Raw genomic sequence first — 20,719 nt, 5'->3', positions numbered from 1 at the left:
TCTCTGCCTCAGCCTCCTGAGCAGCTGTGACTACAGGTGTGTGCCGCCACACCCAGCTAATTTTTTATTTTTTATTTTTTTGTAGAGACAGGGGTCTTGCTATGTTGCCCAGGCTGATCTTGAACCCCTGGACTCAAGCAATCCTCCCACCTCAGCCTCTCAAAGCGCCAGGAACACAGGCATGAGCCACTGTGCCCAGACTCAGCATTGTTTTGAACATTGAAATCAGTTAATGTTCTGCATGCATTAACTACATGCAAATATGTAAAGCACTTAGGACAGCGACTGGCATACATCAGGTGCTTAGTAAACATGAGCTATTATTACTGTTAAGACTTCTAAACCACTGTCCAGAAAAAAAACACGACATGGCATTCTAGAAATAAAAAGCATCACAGAAAAGCCAATAATTTTTTTTACCATTCAATAGCCATGTTATGAAACATTATTCTTGAAAGAAACTGATCTTTCTATTGGGCTGACAACATATTCTTTTCTGTTTGTTTTGTTTTTTAGAGACAGGGGTCTCACTATGTTGCCCAGGATGGACTTGAGAACTCCTGGGCTCAAGTGATCATCCCACCTTAGCATCCTTAGTAGCTGGTAGTGTAGGTGTGTGCCACTATGCCCAGCTACATATTCTTTGTTGAACTCCAATCCTTCTGCATTCTTGACACCCCTATCATACCCCCTCTCTTGAGTTCTTACCATTCTTGCAGATGCTGACATTCAGAACTCCTGAGCCCAGGCAGTTTCCCTCAGGTATACAGAAGCCAGCATTGTCTGACGTATTAGCTAATATTTCTGCAGGAACTTTATAGCGAAAGGCAGGCAGTCCCTGTACACTCTCATAATCACTGAAAGTAATATACACTGACCTGTTAGGATGTAAGAATAAAAAGTGAATGTGGACTCTGGTCATTGTAATCTGCCCCAAATTCACAAGTTAGCAACAGTTCTCAGGTACAACGTGGCCAGAAGCTCATAGGGTAAGTAGAAAAGAATGTTTGGAAGGCATTCTGTCAGCTCAATGTGTAATAAAGCAGAAGATGAATTGTAGTGAAAGGTGTTTAAGTGGTAGCAATGGAGGTATTATCCAAACAAGAAAGAACAATATGTGGTAGAAAATTAAGATGATAACATTTAGAATGGAGACTCACATAAAAAGTAAGAGGCCTCTAGACCTGCATGGACACATGCCAGTGCAGACGGGTCACCGGCAAAGCCAGGAAAACTAGGGCATGGCAGAGCCAAAGCTAAGGTAGAACAGGCAGCGATGGCTGTGGCCTCGTAGGGGCACTTGAAAAGTGTCACACTGGGCAGATATTTTATTAGAATATACACTTTGATATTCATTCCTTCCCCCCACCAAAAAAAAAATCAGATTCCATGTTTTGCCCCAGTCATTTATTTAAATGGAGTTCAACGTAATTCTGCCTTTCATTCTTACTGATTTCAAACATGGTCCCATGTAATATGACCACTGCTTACACTGCATAGTGCCTCACAGACCACTTCGATGTACAGTCACCAGTGAGCCTTCAGCCCCTCCTGTGAAGGCTGGCTGGAATAGCCTTCTGGGCCTCACTTTTTCATCTCTGAACCAGAGCTGTTGATACATCTCTCGCAAGGTTGTGAATAACATAGGTGGTTTCACTGCATGAACCACCCCCACAGCATTTTTTAATGAAATATTTTAGGCACCAGAAAGAGAAAAAATATTCTAACAAATACCTTTGTATCCACTTAGACAAATAAAAATTATATTATGGATATAACCAAACCTATCTACATGATGCTCTTGATTCCATTCCGTCTCTGTCTCCCCTGAGGACACCACTCTCCTGAAATATGGACAATAGTATCCTCTATTTGGCTTCCATGTAGAGACGACCTATTGACTGGAAGTAGGCCAGGTCAATTTAAGCTTGACAGAGCATATCATAGTAACTAACAGCCAACACTTAATATTGGTTACTGTGTGACAAGCCCTGGGCTAAGTATTTTACTAATACTAACTCATTTGTCCTCATAACTTCTAACATAGTTAACAATTTCTATCTTTGTTTTACAAATGAGGAAAGTGAGGTACAGAGTGGTTAAGTAATTTGCCCAAGGTCACACAGCTATAAGTGGTACAGCTAAGATTCAAACCAACAGTCAGGAGTCTGTGCTGTGAACCAGTACACTATACTGTCTCGATGTGCCATCAGCATGTATCACTGATTAAGCATAAATATCCATGCATAATAAGTGTGTCTGCATATATTCCTCATGCTTTTAGTGGTCTTGCAGTGAAAGACCTTATTTTTAAAAAAGAACTTATCTTTAAAGCTTTTACCTGCAAAAATCAGATGGGAAGACATAAAGGACCTCATCTTTGGTTATTAGTGGGTGAAAAGAATCTCCATCTGTTCCATTAATCATATTGCACTTGTCTGTTATCCACCAGTCAAGTGACCTATAATTGATAAGCGCAAGAAAGAGTAAAGATGATGACATTTGAGTTTAGATTCTCTTAAACGGTCAGGACTTTGCAAGATTTAACTGGAGCTATCTACCCACAGTATCTTCTCCATACACAGACACAACAGTGTTAATTAGATCAAGGGGGAGAAAAAGTAGGTCCCTGGCCCCAAATCAGTTTTCATAGAAGCAATGGCCAAATAGCCCAAAACATGTGGTGGTTTGAAAAGTATTTGTGCTGTAGCTACTACACATCACTCAATGACTACTAAGCAAGAGTGGGAAGTTTCACTGGCCTGTAATTCATGCCTGGCCATGATAAATCTACAAATCACTAATATTTACTCTGTAAGATGTTTTACCACCACCTTGATATGTAGAATAATAATTACAAGACTGTTTACATGTTTTTATATTTTTCATTCAAAAAAGGCTAAACACATTTTTTAAACAATGTAGAAGTAGATATGTAGTTTAAATGAAAACTGAAAAAATAATTCCACTGATAAATCATTAGACTTACGTTTTCCCATTCCATTCCACAATCTTTGTAAAGTTAAGATAATTGTCTTCTCCAGTTAGAAAAACATAGTCTCCATCATTAGTCCCATTTTTCTGAAAATACGTGAATATGATCATTTAAAGTAACTGCGATAATTTGATGACAACTTGGCTAGGCTATGGTGCTCAGTTGTTTGGTCAAACACTAGCCCAGATGGTGCGGTAAAGGTATTTTGTAGGTGTGATTAGTATCTACAGTCAGTTACCTTTAAGCGAAGTTACCCTCAATGAGTGGCGGGGCCCCATCCAATCTGTTCAAAGCCTTACAAGCAAAAACAGAGGTTTCCTAGAGGAGGAATTCTCCCCAAGACTGCAACACTGAAATTCTGTCTGGATTTCCAGGTTGCAGCCCGCCCTACAGATTTCAAACTCAAGACCACATCAACTTTTACCTGAGTTTCCAGCTGCTGGCATGCCCTGTGGATTTCAGACTTACTAGCTCCCGTAATCACATAAGCCAATTCCATAATATAAATTTCTTTCTCTCCCTCTTTCTCATCTCTATATACACACCCTCTCGATTCAGTTTCTCTGGCAACCCTAACTGATACAGTAACTAAAAAATTTAATCTTCATGAAACTCTCCTACTAGGGCCTAACTGCTACACAAGACTGAACCAGGACCAGAAAATAGTGACTATTTTGCTAAATACTATATTAACCATATTTTATTTTATGGTTTTAAAAAGTAGGAGCTCAATTTTAAAATGGGCAAAGGATTTGAAGAGACATTTCCCAAAAGAAAATATAATAATGGCCAAAAAGCACATAAAAACATGTTCAGCATCATTAGTTATTAGGGAATTGCAAATCAAAACCACAATGAGATACCACTTCACACCCACTAGGATGGCAATTAAAAAACAAAAAATAGTAAGCGTTGGTGAGGATGTGGAGAAATTGGAACCTTTATACATTGCTAGCAGGAATATAAAAATGTTGCCGTCACTGCAGAAAAGAGTTTGTCAGTTCCTAAAAAAATTAAATAGAATTCATAGGACTCCAAAATTCCACACCTATGTATATACTCAAGAGAATTCCACTTCAAGGTATATACCCAATGTTCATACAAAAGCCTGTATGAATAAATATTCATAGCAGCACTTCTAATAATAGCCAAGAAGGAACACAACCCAAATGTCCATCAACTGATAAATGGATAAGCAAAATGTGGTATCCACACAACAGAATATTCCTCAGTTATAAAAAGGAATGGAACACTCATACATGCTAGAACATGGATGAACCCTGACAACATTATACTACATTTAAAAAGCAGACACAGAAGGGCATATATTATATGATTCCATTTATATGAGATGTCCAGAATATGCAAATTCACAGAGCCAGAAAGTAGACAGTGGTTGCCAAGGCCTGGGAGAGTAAGACGGGAATAGGAGTAACTGCAAAGAGAGTATGCAGTGTCTTTTTTGGGATAATGAAAATGTTCTGGAATTAGCAGTAATGGTTGCACAACCTTGTGATTATACTAAGGACTACTGAATTGTACATTTTAAAATGGTAAATTTTATAGTAAGTGAATTATTTCTCAATAATAACAAATTTAAAAGCGTAAGTCCAGGACCAGGACCAATTATACCAGAATAGCTACACTGGAAGAAGGTGGTATTAATATAGTCCTATTTTCAATTAAGGTTTCTTCAATTGCATATTCTCTCCAAGTTATACTTCTTAAGGGCACATACAGACACTATATATTCCTAAAATTCTTTATCTGGGCATGTAGCTATGATTTCTCAGAAACAGCACAGGTAGTAGCTCCTCTATAATAATAGGAGTGAACAATTGTTGAGTATAATATTCCTGGCTCTGGTCTAAAATTTTTGCACGAATCATCTCATGAAATCCTCACAACCACATAAGATAGTGTGGCTATCAGTCTGGTGAATTCAATGATGTAAAAACAAAAAAGCAAGTTATATAATGCAAATTATCTAAGAAACGGTGAGATATTAGCAACAAGATCTATCTGGCTGATGGACTGCAGCCACTGGGACCAAAAGGGCCTCAAGGGAACCTTTGCATAATATCTCTCAGTAGGAGGCTCTCTTGAAATTATCTCCAGAAGGAAGGTTCAGTCCGGGCTTGACAAGAAATCTGTGCTTCCTCTGGTCCTGTGAAGCTGTGTTCCTCTGAGACAGGACCCTCTAGGGAACTCCTGTCTGGTCTGCTTCTCCAGAATGATGCATTCAGAGTTGGTGAGGCCCTACTTTTAGGACTCCTGTCTCTCACACATATAATTTTTTAAAACTTGCTCACAATTCTGTTTTAACAATTTCTAAGTTTAGTATAACCCTGAAGGCCCAGGGACACAATTATTGCTGTTTGCCATAAAAACTGGAATGCTACAGGATTACATGAAGAGGCAGAGCCAGAAAACAGCTACAAATTTAAAGCTGAGGAGACTCATCACAATCCCAGAGCACACCCCTAATCTAATACTCTTCCTTCCTGGGGTTACTTTATCTTTTAACAACTTCCCAACTATCCACTGCACTCACGGTTTTTTTTTTTTTTTTTTTTTTTTTGACGGAGTCTTGCTCTGTCACCCAGGCTGGAGTGCAGTGGCGTGATTTCAGCTCACTGCAACCACTGCAACTCACCTGCCTCAGTCTCCTGAGTAGGTGAGATTACAGGTGTACATCACCACACCTGGCTAATTTTTGTATTTTTAGTAGAGACAGAGTTTTGCCATGTTGGCCAGGCTGGTCTCAAAGTCTTAACCCTCAAGAGATCCACCCACCTTGGTCCCCCCAAGTCCTAGGATTACAGGCATTAGCCACCGCACCCGGCCTCAAGTTTTTTTTATTTCCAAAAAACACTCCATTTTTCACATACTCTACAAGATATCTTAACTTCTTGTTAAGTTAAGGCAATTTCTAGAAGAAACTGAAAGTTAATCTGGCTTGGGGTGCCCCTACCCGCTGTCAGCTAAAAAAAAGAGGTTCTGAAAAGAAAAATCGACTTACCTCGTAGAATAGGCCAAAATAGGGAGAGATGTCAGGCCTGAAAACATGGATAAGGGACAAGATTTCATCTTTGTAGCCCCAGAGCAATTCGTCAACTGTGTGAGTCACAAAGAGCTTCTGCTGATAGGCTTTCAACATGGCCTCGATGATCTCCCTGAGGAAGTGGACCTGGGACCACTCTATGACAGTCTGCGGAGCAGAGGTATATTAAGACAGCAGCATCCCCTCCAAAGCACCCCCACCCACTCTCTCCTACTACCCCTCAGCAAAGTGGGTTGGAAATATAAATGTAAAGGTTGAGATTAAATAGCTGAAAAATCAGTCAGCTCCTTTCTGGCTGCATATAGAAGACAAAGCCTCTTTTCTGTCCTTTCTCAGTACTACATTTTGTAAGTGTAATATTTACAAAGAGACCATTTGCAGGCTCTGAGTTATCCAGACACCCCAACAGGGGAAAAGCTCTTGTAAACATGTCGGCACCTTTGGCCACAAGGTGGCGCTATCTTCCTCCTGAGCAGGGCCAGAGGCTCATTATAAACCCCACCTACACCCCTGGGATTAGGCGGCAGGGACCTAATACTGTCTAGGTCCTGGGTCCATCATCAGTGTCCAGCTGCATATGGAGCGGTCACCTAGGGATTAGGGTGGGAGAGTCGGAAGGGGTTGGTGTAGGTGAATTAGAATGTTTACTGGGCCAGGAACAGTGGTTCACGCCTGGAGTCCCTGGCCGACACGGGAGGATCCCTGGAGCCCAGGAGGTAGAAGCTTCAGTGAGCTGTGATGGAGCCACTGCACTCCAGCCTGGGTGACACAGCAAGACCCTGTCTCAAAAACACTAATAATAAATTAATTAATTAAATTTAAAAAAAGAACGTCTCATGGGTCTCAGTATAGAATAGATGTAGAATAGGTGTCATTATTAGGTGGAATTACCATTATAAACAGAGCCCATTGAAATCACAGTAAGCTGTACTCAGCCCAGTCTATTGATTTCTGCTGTCAATTTATGAATTTTGAGAATATCAAATCCAACATAAAAATCTGAAGTAAGAAATGGTATACAAATTTCACTGATAGAATTTCTGAATGAAAACAAGGGGCAAATAAACATTTTTAAAATTATGAGCTACCAAAAATTCCTAGGGGCATATTTATTTGCACAATTGCTAATCCTGAACACACAGGAAGAAACTGTGAAAACAAATCCTAAAATCTGAATTTTGTCATCATTTGAAAAGACCTTATTTGATAGATCTTAGAAAAAAGTCCAAGATGCACTTTAAAGAAGAAAAAAAGTATTTTTCTTTTTATATATGTATATTTCAACATAACTTAATGGCTCCTAAATGTAAAATCATCAACAGCATTAACTTAGCTTTTTCCTTTCTTCCAAAATCCAAATTAATGGTATTAAAATGCCTACTTACCAATACAGGAATATTTAACGTTCTAATTAAGTCAATTTTAGGGTCTCCAACAGATTGGTCTCGTTCAAAAACATATGCCTTGTTGCTAACAGCAGATATTGTTGTCCCATTATCTCCAAATTGAACATTTGCTTTGTTTCTGAGCTCCCTAAAAGAAAGAAAGAAAGAAGGGTTTTATTTGAAAATAGGCACCACTTTAATAAGGAAGACTTTTCCTTTCTTTCGGCATCAAAGTTATATTTTCAGTATAACATTCCCAATATAACATTATACAGAGACTGCAGCTACTAAGCCTTAAAAAGCTGGAAACTGAAGCTATAATGTGGGAAGGAAACGAGGCCTAGGATAGAGTCTTCTCAAAAACTTTGTTTTCATTCTTTTCTTCCCTGATGAGGGAGGTGCAACAGTCAAGGGTCACCTTGACCAGGGAATCAAAATCAGTGAACTCTCTCCTGGGTTATGGTTTGGTCCTGAAGTATTTTCAAAATTTTCAATTTGGTTCATAGATTTAGTTTGAATTTCAGTTTGTTTACCAATGTCTTTTTGTTTCTAAATTGAATTAAATTGAAATTTTATTAAAAAAAATAATACCCAAAGCTACAGGAATTCACTCCTGTTTCTTTTTTTGAGATAGGGTCTCGCTCTGTTGCCCAGGCTGGAGTGCAGTGGCATGACTACAGCTCACTGCAGCCTCAGACTCCTGGGCTCAAACAATCCTCCCACCTCAGCCTCCCAAGTAGCTAGACGTATAGAAGCATGCCACCACACCCAGCTAATTTTTTTGTAGAGATGAGGTCTTACTATATTGCCCAGGCTGGTCTTGAACTCCTGGACTCAAGTGATCCTCCTGCCTTGACCTCCCAAAATGCTAAGATTACAGGCATGAGCCACCACACTCGGTCTCTGTTTCTGATATACAGCACAGTTTGGTTCAAGTTAGTGCCCCCAAATGAAGCATTAGAAAGTTCTTAGAAAGTGCCTGGTGCCAGGGCTGGGCCTAGAGTCAGTGTGAGTGATATAAGAGGTGCCAAAACAAGTAGTAATCAAGATAAATATTTTAATGCACTATTTATTAAAACCAAAATTTATGCCAAAAATTTATGATGAACAAAATTTTAAATAAAAACAGGATCTGATCTTTTGTTCATCAAATGCCTCACACTAGCCCTAGCCCTGCCTGGTGTTCGACAAATAGTAGGTGTTCGATAAATTCCAGTGACTTTAGTTTCTTCCCCTTTGTTTAACTTTCCTTCTTCCTAAACCAGCTAGGGTTATGATGTCTGACATGGTAGCCACTAATCACATGTGACTACTGAGCACTTAAACTGTGGCTAACTGGAATTGAGATTTGCTGTAAGTGTAAAATACACACAGAATTTCAAAAACAGTGCCAACCGTTTTTCATATTGATTACATATTGAAATGATGCCATTTCAGTAATAATGGATAAAATTAAAATATATTATTCAAATTAATTTTACCTGTTTCCTTCTACTTTTTAAAAAATGTGGCTACTAGAAAATCTTGAAATCTTAAATTACACACGTGGTTCATGTAATATTTCTATTGGAAGAGCTAATTTAAGAGCACACGTTAGGAAGGCATTGGCCAGCTGGGCTACCCACACCTCCTCTGAGGCCTTTCCCAACCACAGTAGCACAGGGATTTTTCTCACCCACCTGTGGATGTCTGTACATGTCTTTAGCATTCAATTATAAACTTCTGAGTGACATCATTTAGATTGTGAAAGAATTATCATGTAGCCTCAGACTGCAAGCAAGCCGAAGGCTGAAACTTGTATGTAAAAATGCTCCTCGGTGATGATGGAGTTATGTCCCAATAAACCCATCATAAGTTGAAAAGATCCTAAGTTGAAAGTTTGTTTTTGATTCAACAACTTAGTATCTTTCCAATTTACGATGGGTTTATCTGGATATAACTCTATCATCATTGGAGGGGCATACCAAATACATTATCACTTTCACACCATTTCGAAGTCAAAAAATCATTTAAGTTGAACCATCATAAGTCAAGGACCGTCTGTATATTATATCTCTTCATACCTCTTAAATCCCTTCTAGATTTTAAAATAAAAACAGATGAGAAAATAAACAAATGCTTTCATACAATGCATAAAAATAAATGAGTCTTTGTATCTTCTCCAGTAGAAAAAAACAAACCATTTTTTTCTGTGTTCTCATACTGTAACAATTTACACAGAAGATTTCTGAGACTTCTGGTCATCATGAAGTGTGTGGCGTTTTCTCCCCACCAATAATTCTGCAGTGTCCTCCAATTCAATTCAATTCTGATACTTTCTACTTGGACATAGCATCAGACTCTACAGGTTGAGACTGCCTTCCACTTCCTATGCCAATCAAAAGCCCCGGGCTGTTTTACCTGTGCTGCCAAACTAATGGCTATAAATTGGGGTTCCCATCCCCCCATGCTTGGGCTCAATTAATTTGCTAGAGCAGCCCAGAATACTCAGGGAAACACTTACATTTTATTATAAAGGATATTACAAAGTACACAGATGAAGAGATGCGTTGGGCAAGGTATAGGGCAAGGAGCTCAGAACTTCCATGCCCTCCGCAGGCTCGCTACTCTCCAGGAATCCCCATGTTCGGCTCTCTGGAAACTCTCCAAATTCAGTCCTTTTGGTTTTTTTATGGAAGCTACATTATATAGGCATGATTGATTATATCACTGGTCATTTGTGATCAACCCAACTTTCAGCCCCTCTCCCCTCCTGGGAGGTTGGGGGATGGGGCTAAAAGTCCCAACCCTCTAATCCTGTCCTCTTCTTTCAGGACCAGCTCGTATCCAGGAGCCATAGAGGTGGCCAGTCATCAGTCAACTCACTAGCACACAAAAAGACACTTATCACTTAGGAGATTCCAAGGATTTTAGGAGCTGTATGCCAGGAAATGGAGGAAGACTAAATACATATTTCATCATATCACATGTCTATATCCTATACTCTGTCAAGTGTATAGAAGGAAGCACACTTCGTATCACATATACGCATATCACACATCATATCACACTAAGCACCAAGCTATGCCCACAAATCCTATAAATATCTGACACTTGCATATCTCTTCAAAGAGTTTAACCCACATTATTTTATTTTATTTTATTTTATTGAATTCTTACAAGTCTGTAGTACAAATAGAGCATGTAGTACTGCCCCACTTCACAGATGGGGACACAGAACACAGGCAGAAGAGTCAGAACTTGATCCCACGTCTTTCTCATTAGTACAAGGTGCTCCTCCCTCTGTATGAGACAACCTCTCATAACAGGTACCTAAGAAACGCCTGTAGGATGAAACCAGCTAATGCCTCTAACAAATGCCTCTAACCAAAGCCAAATCTAAATGATAAATTACATGCCCTTCCAGTTTACAAAGAATATATTAAAAAATCTGATAGACACTTCCATGTTAAAACACTTACACAGCTTGAAGTTCGGTGTTTGCAGTAGACTTTTCGTTTATTAGACAACCATTCCCCTTTCTTCTGGTAATAGCCCTGATTTCCTTTCCTCTCTTGCACTGTACAGCTGTGTAAGACCATCGGTCGAGGGTGTTATGGGACCTAAGCTCAACCAATTCCTTTCCTCTGGCCTCTGAATCCTGAGCACAGTGCCTCAAGACAGAAAACACAGTGAAAGAGCCAGGCGTGGTGACCTGTACCTGTAGTGTCAGCTACTTGGGAGGCTAAGGTGGGAGGATGGCTTGAGCCCAGGAGTTTGATGTTACAGTGAGCTATGATCGTGCCACTGCATTCCAGCATGGGCAACAGAGCAAGACCTTGTCTCTACCAAAAAAAAAATTTAATTTAAAAACAAGAAAACTCAGTAACAGACAGGATTCTTCCTGGTGGCAGACACATGATGTGATGATCAATACATTCTCGTGACCTGGATCTTTAAAGCTGCCCTGCATCCTGCTTTTGTCTTCCAAGCTGCTCTCCTTGATTCTGTTAACCTACTTTACAGCCTCCAAGCAGATTCCCCTTTTACTTAAATTAGCCAGAAGTAGTTTATTTTGCTGATAACCAAAGAGCCTTCACTTAGAAATCATTAACTCAGCCTTTTTATAGATAAGAATATGTAGATTCAGGACCAATCAAAAGTGTCAGGGCCAGGTTAAGAATCCTGGTGACCTCACCTCTCATCCAGGGTATTCCCTGATTTTACACAGAGGTTAATTCACAGTAATTTATTGGCATATGGAGGAGGAAAGGAAATTTCAAAGTCAAACTTTTCTGTAAGCCAAGGCTGGTGCCTGCAGAGAGGGGCATATTGATCAGTTACTGTCCTACAAGATCAAAGAAGACCAAAGGAACTTTCAGAAATACAAACAAGAGTTTGAAAAAACAAAACAAAAACAACAACAAAAAACAAAGCAAATTTTTGGCTTAGGCAATTAAGGAACTATACTTAAAAGTACCCGGGGTGCATGGTCCCTGGTATTTAATAGATGCTAATGAATCTCAGACTACAGTGTAACATTTGTGAATTACTATGATGGTCCTTGTCATTAAGAAAAGGTTCAGTTATGCTCCATGAACTATTTAATCAGGTAGGAAAATTCATGGTTGGTTTTAGAAATAATTTTAGAAACAACAGACTGAGATAAGGAGTAGAAATCAAAAGGAATAATTTGAATTAGGTAGAAAATTAACATCTGTATGTCTAATTCCTCGGAGGTGTCTGATAAATAGGATGCATATAATATTATCATAGAATCATTATCTTTCAGTAATACTGGTTCCTTCATTCACCTAATCCTCTGTTGAGAATTACTATTAAGAAGTGATTGAGCACACACTGGATACAAACTAGATTGAGATGTGGCTGGCAGGGTTGACTTTCAACCCTGGTTTCATCTTACTCACTGCTTCTGTGCTTCAGTTTCCTCATCTGTAAAATGGAGGTACTAACGTACTCACCTTGTAGGTTGTTATGAGAATGAAATCCACATAAATTCAGTTATCACACTACCTGGCACACCTGCTGCTTAGGAGGGATTAGCTACTGATACCACGTGCAACGGCTTGTGCTAAGCTCTCGAGATGGTGCGACATTAAGTCCTGGTTCTTGTCCTCCAAGAATCCACAGCAGAGCATGGGAGGCTGCCTTCAGAGGCCACCTCCCTCACAGTAAATGCGCTGTGGGCATACAGAGGAGGGAGGGATGGCGACTGGAAGGGGACTCCTGCAGGAGACACTTTTGCTTGATTCTGGAAAGAGTGGGCTTCTGCAGGTAGGAGGGTGGAGAGGGCGTTCCAGCAGAGGCAGCAGGAGGGCGAGGGCGGGCAGCACAGCATGAAAACACTTCCCACGTGAGGAGTGAGAAAGCTGTGGTCCTGGAGGAGGAGGACACGCTTTAAAAGACCATCACAGATCCAGGCGAGGCTGGGGTGATGAACACATCAATGTGGAAAGAGTACTGAAGTCTTAGGGTGACCACAGAGAAGAGGGAAAGCAAGGTGAGCTGGCCAAAGGCACAGGCTGAGAAGCCCCTACCCTTAACTTTGAGTACCCTGCCCACTCAGGTAACCGAAGGCGGCAACCTCGAGATACAAAGCAGGATACTGAGAAGAAGTGGTAGGAGCAGGATCGGGAGAAGACTCACCCGCTTGTTGACAGTGTGCAAGAAACAGTTTCATTCCTGAAGATGGAAACATCTCCCTGGTCTCCCTGTCCCCAGGCAGTGACCCCTAGGCTCATGCAGGCAATTCACCTAATGTACCACGTGCATTTAATACTCACACATACCTGGTCACAACCTTTTGTGCATGATAAGATGGTATGAGAGATCTTTTTCTATTTTTTTTTAACTTCTGAGCAGTTTAAGGATTTTTTTTTTCAAAAACTGTTTCTATTTTGGCAAAACACACACAATTTTAGCTACCAATCTAAAAACACTATCAGAGAAAGGTGAGGCAAGTTTAGAAAAAAGGATACAGCATTCTCCTATAATAATGGAAACAATGATCATGGTGTTCCTAAATTTTTTATTATCTCTTTATGTTAAAAAAAATTTTTATACAGCTTGGCTCAGAGATGGTTAAAGAACTAAAGGGTTAACAGGACAGAATTAGACAGTATAAACAAAATTTCTGCCTTTGCTAAATTGCAAGGGAGACATTTAGATCCTGAAGAAATTAAAAGTGGAAAAATAGAACTATAAGAAAATCAACTTGAACATCAAACCATTGAAGGGAGTAAAAGACTTTTAAAGCTCAGACATGACAGAAATGTTGAAAAAGAATAGACAGGACTACAATATATTTTAAAAATTAACAAAGCAAACAACGGAAAAACAGTTGCCCCAAATGAAACATAAAAAGTTCACAGAGTGGCATGAATGTTCCAGAACCCAGATAAGCAAATCAACAAAGGACAAGAACTAAAAGTGTGGAAACACAACTGGCTCGCAAACATGGGCAGAACATTCAATCCATGAGGTAACCAGAGGAGAAAATGAAAACAGATCTACATGTTCAGGAAAGGAACAGTTAGGTGTAGTAATACATTTACTCTATAAAATATAATCATCATTAAAATTCATTTGTATGAAGACAAAAATATAAAATTGAAAAATCCTATGCTATAACATTAGGTGAATAAAAAACATGTATATTTTATATGTGCACACGTGTATGTACATAGTATGATAATCATCTAAAACTCATCCATGGAAAAATGGCCGAGAAGATATCCACTAAAATGTTAGTTAGCATTGGTTATTTTTCAGACAGTGAAGCCATGGATAGTAATTTTTGTTCAAAACTTTACTGCATTTTCAAGTTGATCTTTAGTGATTATATATATGGAACACATATATATGTGTAATTTTAATAATATATATTTACACTCTTAAAGATAATGCTGTATACATTATATATGTTGATATTTGAAAATCCAGTATTACTTGATATCAATGAATAATAAAATAACTTAAGATACAGCCCTTACATCTTCTTAAATAATACAAGCCTAAAAAAGAAATGAATAATCCAAATGGCAAAACTAAGAAACCCCAAAATAAGATATTTCACGGGATATTGTAAATTTAGCAAATACTTCTTAGAAATATGAAAATTAGGCCGGGCGCGGTGGCTCAAGCCTGTAATCCCAGCACTTTGGGAGGCCGAGGCGGGTGGATCACGAGGTCAGGAGATCGAGACTATCCTGGCTAACATGGTGAAACCCCGTCTCTACTAAAAATACAAAAAAAACTAGCCGGGCGTGGTGGCGGGCGCCTGTAGTCTCAGCTACTTGGGAGGCTGAGGCGGGAGAATGGCGTGAACCCGGGAGGCGGAGCTTGCAGTGAGCCGAGATCACGCCACTGCACTCCAGCCTGGGAGACACAGCGAGACTCCGTCTCCAAAAAAAAAAAAAAAAAAAAAAAGAAATATGAAAATTAACTGGAAGTGCCCTTAGACAAACTGCTTTCTTTTTTAATCCTTGAAATGTTAAATGGTAGGCAAAATAGAAAAAGGTATCTGACAAGACAAAAAATAAACCTCAAAAAGGCTGCAGAAGCCATGGGATACCATGACTTGGATACAAATTTTATACAAATATGTCCCTGAGCAAAAGGATCATGAGGCCACTGAGCCTTGTATTCACAGACCTGTTCCAGGGCTGCTCAATCCGTAGCTTTACAAAAATGTAAATAATACACTCCATTCCTTAAAACACACTGACTGGCTGTTATCAACATTTGGAACGCCCATCGTCTTTTTCCAAAAATATTACTATTCTGAACTCCCCAATAGGTGAAAGGTTTGGGAAATGTGCCACTGTAACTCCTGTGTCAGATGAGTTGGGCCCACTTCCACAGCCCTGCTTGGCCCTTCCCCATCTCAGAGGTTTCCCACCACCACACCAATCCATACTAACTGGCGAAAGGGGCTACATGCCCTCCCCTTCCTTTGCCCCAGGCCCCCTGGCATATAATTGATGGAATCAGCTGAGTCAGTTGGGAGAAAACACTGGAGCAGGAGCTACTGGAATGTTCTGTCTTATCCAGCCTAAACAATAGCATCATAAAGCCACAAGTGACAGAAATCAAATCCAGTGAATGACTGCAAAAGGCACATGTAGAGACTAGCAGGCTCCACAGAGGGTTTGGACAGCTCCCTAAAAAGCCATGTTTTTCTACAAATCCCAGATCTCATGACCCACTTAGCCCTGTAAGGAGCTCTTAGCAGCCTGCACTGCACATGTGCATATTCCTAACAAAGCCATTCATTTTCAGGGCCTGATTCCCCTTTCTTTTTTTTTTTTTTTTTTTTTTTTTGAGACGGAGTCTCACTCTGTCGCCCAGGCTGGACTGCAGTGGCCGGATCTCAGCTCACTGCAAGCTCCGCCTCCCGGGTTCCCACCATTCTCCTGCCTCAGCCTCCCGAGTAGCTGGGACCACAGGCGCCGCCACCACGCCCGGCTAATTTTTTTTTTTTTGTATTTTTTAGTAGAGACGGGGTTTCACCTTGTTAGCCAGGATGGTCTCGATCTCCTGACTTCGTGATCCGCCCGTCTCGGCCTCCCAAAGTTCTGGGATTACAGGCTTGAGCCGATTCCCCTTTCTTGAACCTTGAGTTTCCTGAACTAGGTCCTATGGTTCCGGCTATTAGGTAGGTGCAAAAGTAACTACATTTTTTGTCATTACTTTTAAACACTTTTTAATAATTGTGTCCTATAGTGTTAAAAAGTTTTTCCACATGTGTCCTATGAATTTAAACCACAGTTGAAGATGTTTAATTCACATATTCCACAAATATTCATTAAACAGTAGACAGTCAGAGACGAAAGGACTTGGTCACTGCACCCCATGGAGCTTCCAGTACATTGGGAAGAAAGACAGATACCTAAGCCAATTATTAAAATGCACTTAGTCACTGTCATAATGGATGCACGTATTTATTAGTCCGTCCTCACACTGCTAATACGGACATACCTGAGACTGAGTCATTTATGAAGGAAAGAGGTTTAATTGACTCACAGTTCAGCATGGCTGGGGAGGCCTCAGGAAACTTACAATCATGGCAGAAGGGGACACAAACATGTCCTTTTTCACATGGCAGCAGAAAGGAGAAGTGCCCAACAAAAAGGTTTTGCTTGTTTGTTGTTGTTGTTGTTGTTTGAGAGAGTCTTGCGTTGTCGCCCAGGCTGTCATTCGGTGGCGTGATCTCGGCTCACTACAACCTCTGCCTCCCAGGTTCAAGTGATTCTCCTGCCTCAGCCGGTGTGTGCCACCACACCCAGCTAATTTTTTTTTTAATATTTTTAGTAGAGACAGGGTTTTACTATGTTGGCCACGCTGGTCTTAAACTCCTGACCTCAAGCGATCCGCCCACCTTGACCTCCCAAAGCGCTGGGAATATAGGCACGAGCCACCACACCCGGCCAAAAGGGGTTTTTAAAAAGTCCCTTATAAAACCATCAGATCTCGTGAGAACTAACTCACTATCAAGAGAACAGCATGAGGGTAAATGCCCCCATGATTATATTACCCCCTACTGGGTCCCTCCCATGACATGCGGGGATTATGGGAACTACAATTCAAGCTGAGATTTGGCTGGCGGGGACACAGCCAGACCATATCAACATACCACTTTACAATTGCTATAAAGTGGTATACTTGACACATTTTTTTTTTTTTGAGATGGGGGTCTTAATCTGTTACCCAGGCTGGAGTGCAGCGGTGCAATCTCAGCTCACTGCAACCTCCACCTCCCAGGCTCAAGCGACGCTCCCACTTCAGCCTCTCAAGTAGCTGGGGGCCACAGGCACATGCTACCACACCTGGCTAATTTTTTGTATTTTTGTTAAAGACGGGGTTTTGCCATGTTGCCCAGGCTGGTCTCGAACTCCTGAGCTCAAGTGATCTGCCCGCCTCAACCCCCCAAAGTGCTGGGATTATAGGTGTGAGCCACCGTGCCCAGTCTACTTGACATTTTAAATAAGATGTAACAGGGAGAGAGTATCCCAAGTCAGGCAAGTCTCAGGAGATAGCATTTGCACTAAGTAAGATATGAAGGTCAAGAGAGGTAGCGCTGGGGAATTCATTCTTGACTGCAGCAACAGCATGAATATTGGCAAGGTAGCGTGTCTGGGGAGCTTATAAATCATGGGAGTGGCCAAACGCGGTGGCTCACGCCTGTAATCCCAACACTTTGGGAGGCCGAGGCAGGTGGATCACTTGAGGTCAGGAGTTCGAGACCAGCCTGGTCAACATGGTGAAACCTTGTCTCTACTAAAAATACAAAAAATTGGCCAGGTGTGGTGACACGCACCTGTAATTCCAGCTACGGGGGAGGCTGAGGCAGAAGAATCACCTGAACCTGGGAGACAGAGGTTACAGTGAGCCAAGATCGTGCCAGTGTACTCCAGCCTGGGAGACAGAATGAGACTCTGTCTCAAAAAAAAAAGAAAAAAAAAAAAATCATGGGAATATGGTTGGAATTATGCTAATAGGGTAGCCACTAGCCACATATGGCTATTGCACATTCAAAATGTGGCTAGTCTGAAATGAAATGTTCTATAAGTGTAAAATGCACATAGGATTTCAAAAATAGTATAAAAAAGATTGTAAAGTGTCTCATTAATAATTCTAAATATTGGTAACATGTTGGAATGACCCTATTTTGGATAGTTTGCAGAGTCTCCATCACATCTTAAGGAACTTCATTTAAAAATAACAACAACAAACAATGGGACACTCAGATACTGATCCTGGTTCAACTTCTAATTGTCGCCAGTGGGAGAGCTTGAAATACAAACTTTCTCTACCCAGTACACAATGTTTCCTCAGGCATAAAACACATACAAAATGGCTTTTTAAAATGAGGACCCACGTATTTTCTTAGATTTCTTCATATAGCAACAGGGTTCATCTTTATAATTCTACATATTGACTTGTACAGACTAAAACAATTAATCCACAAAGACCAATAATATAGTTTTGGTGTCCCCTCCAAATCTCATGTTGAAATATGATCCCCAATGTTGTAGGTGGGGCCTGGTAGGAGGTGTTTGGGTCATGGGAAGGATTCCTCATGGCTTAGTGCTGTCCTCGTGATAGTAAGTGAGTTCTCACGAGATCTGGTTGTTGTAAAGTGTGGCACCTCTCCCCTCTCTTGCTCCTGCTCTGGCCATGTGACATGCCTGCTCCCCCTCTTCCTTCCACCATGATTGTAAGTTTCCTGAGGCCTCCCCAGAAGCCAAGCAGATGCCAGCATCATGCTTCCTGTAGAACCTGTGGAACTGTAGGCTAATTTTAAACTTCTTTTTTAAGTAAACCACCCAGTCTCAAGTCGTTTCTTTCTTTCCCTCCCTCCCTCCCTTGCCTCCCTCCCACCCTCCTTCCTTTCTTTCTTTTTTCTTTTTTTTTTTTTTTTGAGACGGGGCCTTGCTCTGTCACCCAGGCTAGAGTATAGTGGCATGTTCTCGCTCACTGCAACCTCTGCCTCCCAGGTTCAAGCAATTCTCCTGCCTCAGCCTCCTGACTAGCTGGGACTACAGACAGGCACCACCACGCCAGGCTAATCTTTGTATGTTTAGTAGAGGTGGGGTTTTGCCATGTTAACCAGGCTGGTCCCAAACTCCTGACCTCAAGTGATCCACCCACCTTGGCCTCCCAAAGTGCTAGGATTACAGGCATGAGCCACCGCACCCAGCCAGGTGTTTCTTTATAGCAATGTAAGAACAACCATTCTATGGTACTCTCAGTACCATAGAAAAATGGTACTGAGAGTCAAATATTGCTATAAAGATAGCTGAAAAATGTGGAAGCAGCTTTGGAACTGGGTAATGGGTAGAGAATGGAAGAGTTTGGAGAGCTCAGAAGAAGACAAGAAGATGAGGGAAAGTTTGGAATGTCTTAGAGACTGATTAAATGATTGTCACCAAATTGCTGACAGTGAAGTTCAGGCTGAAAGGTCTCAGATGGAAATGAGGAACTTACTGGGACTGGAGCAAAGTTCACATGTGTTATGCCTTAGCAAAGATCTTGGTCACTGTCACGTTCATGCCCCAGGGATCTGTGGAAGTTTGAACTTCATTGTGATGATATAGGATACCTGGCAGAAGAAATTTCTAGGCAGCAAAGCATTCAAGATGTCGCCTAGCTGCTTCTAACAGCCTACACTCAGATGTGGGAGTGAAAAAATGACTTAAAGTTGCAACTTATATTTAAAAGGGAAGCAGAACATAAAGGTTTGGAAAATTTGCAACCTGGGCATGTGGCAGAGAAAGAAAAAGCATTTCCACAGCCTGGGCAACATAGGGAGACTCTGTCTCAAAAAAAAAAGTTAAAAATTAGCCAGATGTGGTGGCACTTGCCTATAGGCCTAGCTACTTGGGAGGCTGAGGCAGGGGGATCCCTTGAGCCCAGGAGGTCAAGGCTTCAGTGAGCCATGATCATGCCACCACACTCTAGCCTGGCAACAGACTGAGACCCTGTCTCAGAAACAAAACAAAACAAAATATTTTTGTGGGGAGATAAATTCAAGCAGGCTGTAGAGCAACCATTGCTAAAAAGATTTGCATAACTAAAAAGGAGCCAAGTGCTGATAGTCAAGACAATGGGGAAAAGGCCTTGAAAACATTTCAGAGATCTCTGAGGCAGCCCCTTCCATCACAGGCCCTGAGATCTAGGAGAACTGAGTGGTTTCAGGGACCAGGCCAGGGTCACCACTTCCCTGTGCTGTTTCCCACATCCCAGACACTCCAGCTCCAGCCATGGGGTGCAGGCACAGCTCGGGCCATTCCTCTGGAGAATGCAAGCTATAAGCTTTGGCAGCTTCCATGTGATGTTAAGCCTGCAGGAATACAGAGTGCAAGAGTGAAAGAGGCTTGGCATCCTCCACCTCCATTTCAGATGATATATGAGAAAGCCTGGGTGCCCCAGCAGAAAATGGCTCCAAGGGCAGAGCCCTCAAGAGAACCTCTACTAAGGCAGTGAGGAAGGGAAATGCAGAGCTGAAGGCTCCACACAGAGTCCCCACTGAGGCACTGCCTAGTGGAGCTGTGGGAAGAAGGCCACCATCCTCCAGACACCAGAATGGTAGAGCCACCATCAGCTTGCAATCTCAGCATAAAAAAACTACAGGGGTGGAGCTGCCTAAGGCCTTGGGAGCCCACCACTTGCACCAGTGTGCTCTGGATATGAAACATGAAGTCAAAGGAGACGATTTTGGAGCTTTATGATTTAATAACTACCCTGTTGGGTTTCAGACTTGCTTGGGGCCTG

General features: G+C 41.3%; 1 protein-coding gene across 2 annotated transcripts in view; it reads right to left on the bottom strand.

The window, feature by feature from the left end:
- The window catches only part of SCARB2 (scavenger receptor class B member 2), a 56,673-nt gene that overhangs the window by 14,690 nt on the left and 21,264 nt on the right, over positions 1-20,719 (bottom strand). The window contains exons 3-7 of one of the 2 annotated variants that reach the window (XM_025384579.1): positions 7,445-7,592; positions 6,018-6,206; positions 2,990-3,081; positions 2,342-2,461; positions 709-878 (exon numbers count right to left, since the gene is read on the bottom strand). In XM_025384579.1, coding sequence (XP_025240364.1) covers positions 709-878; positions 2,342-2,461; positions 2,990-3,081; positions 6,018-6,206; positions 7,445-7,592 — 719 coding nt within the window. The remainder of the gene's footprint in view (positions 1-708; positions 879-2,341; positions 2,462-2,989; positions 3,082-6,017; positions 6,207-7,444; positions 7,593-20,719) is intronic. The other variant, XM_025384580.1, reaches the window with a different exon arrangement.

This window comes from Theropithecus gelada, chromosome 5 (genome assembly GCF_003255815.1).
Source record: "Theropithecus gelada isolate Dixy chromosome 5, Tgel_1.0, whole genome shotgun sequence".
NCBI lineage: Eukaryota > Metazoa > Chordata > Mammalia > Primates > Cercopithecidae > Theropithecus > Theropithecus gelada.
This window is presented reverse-complemented; position numbering and strand designations above follow the sequence as displayed.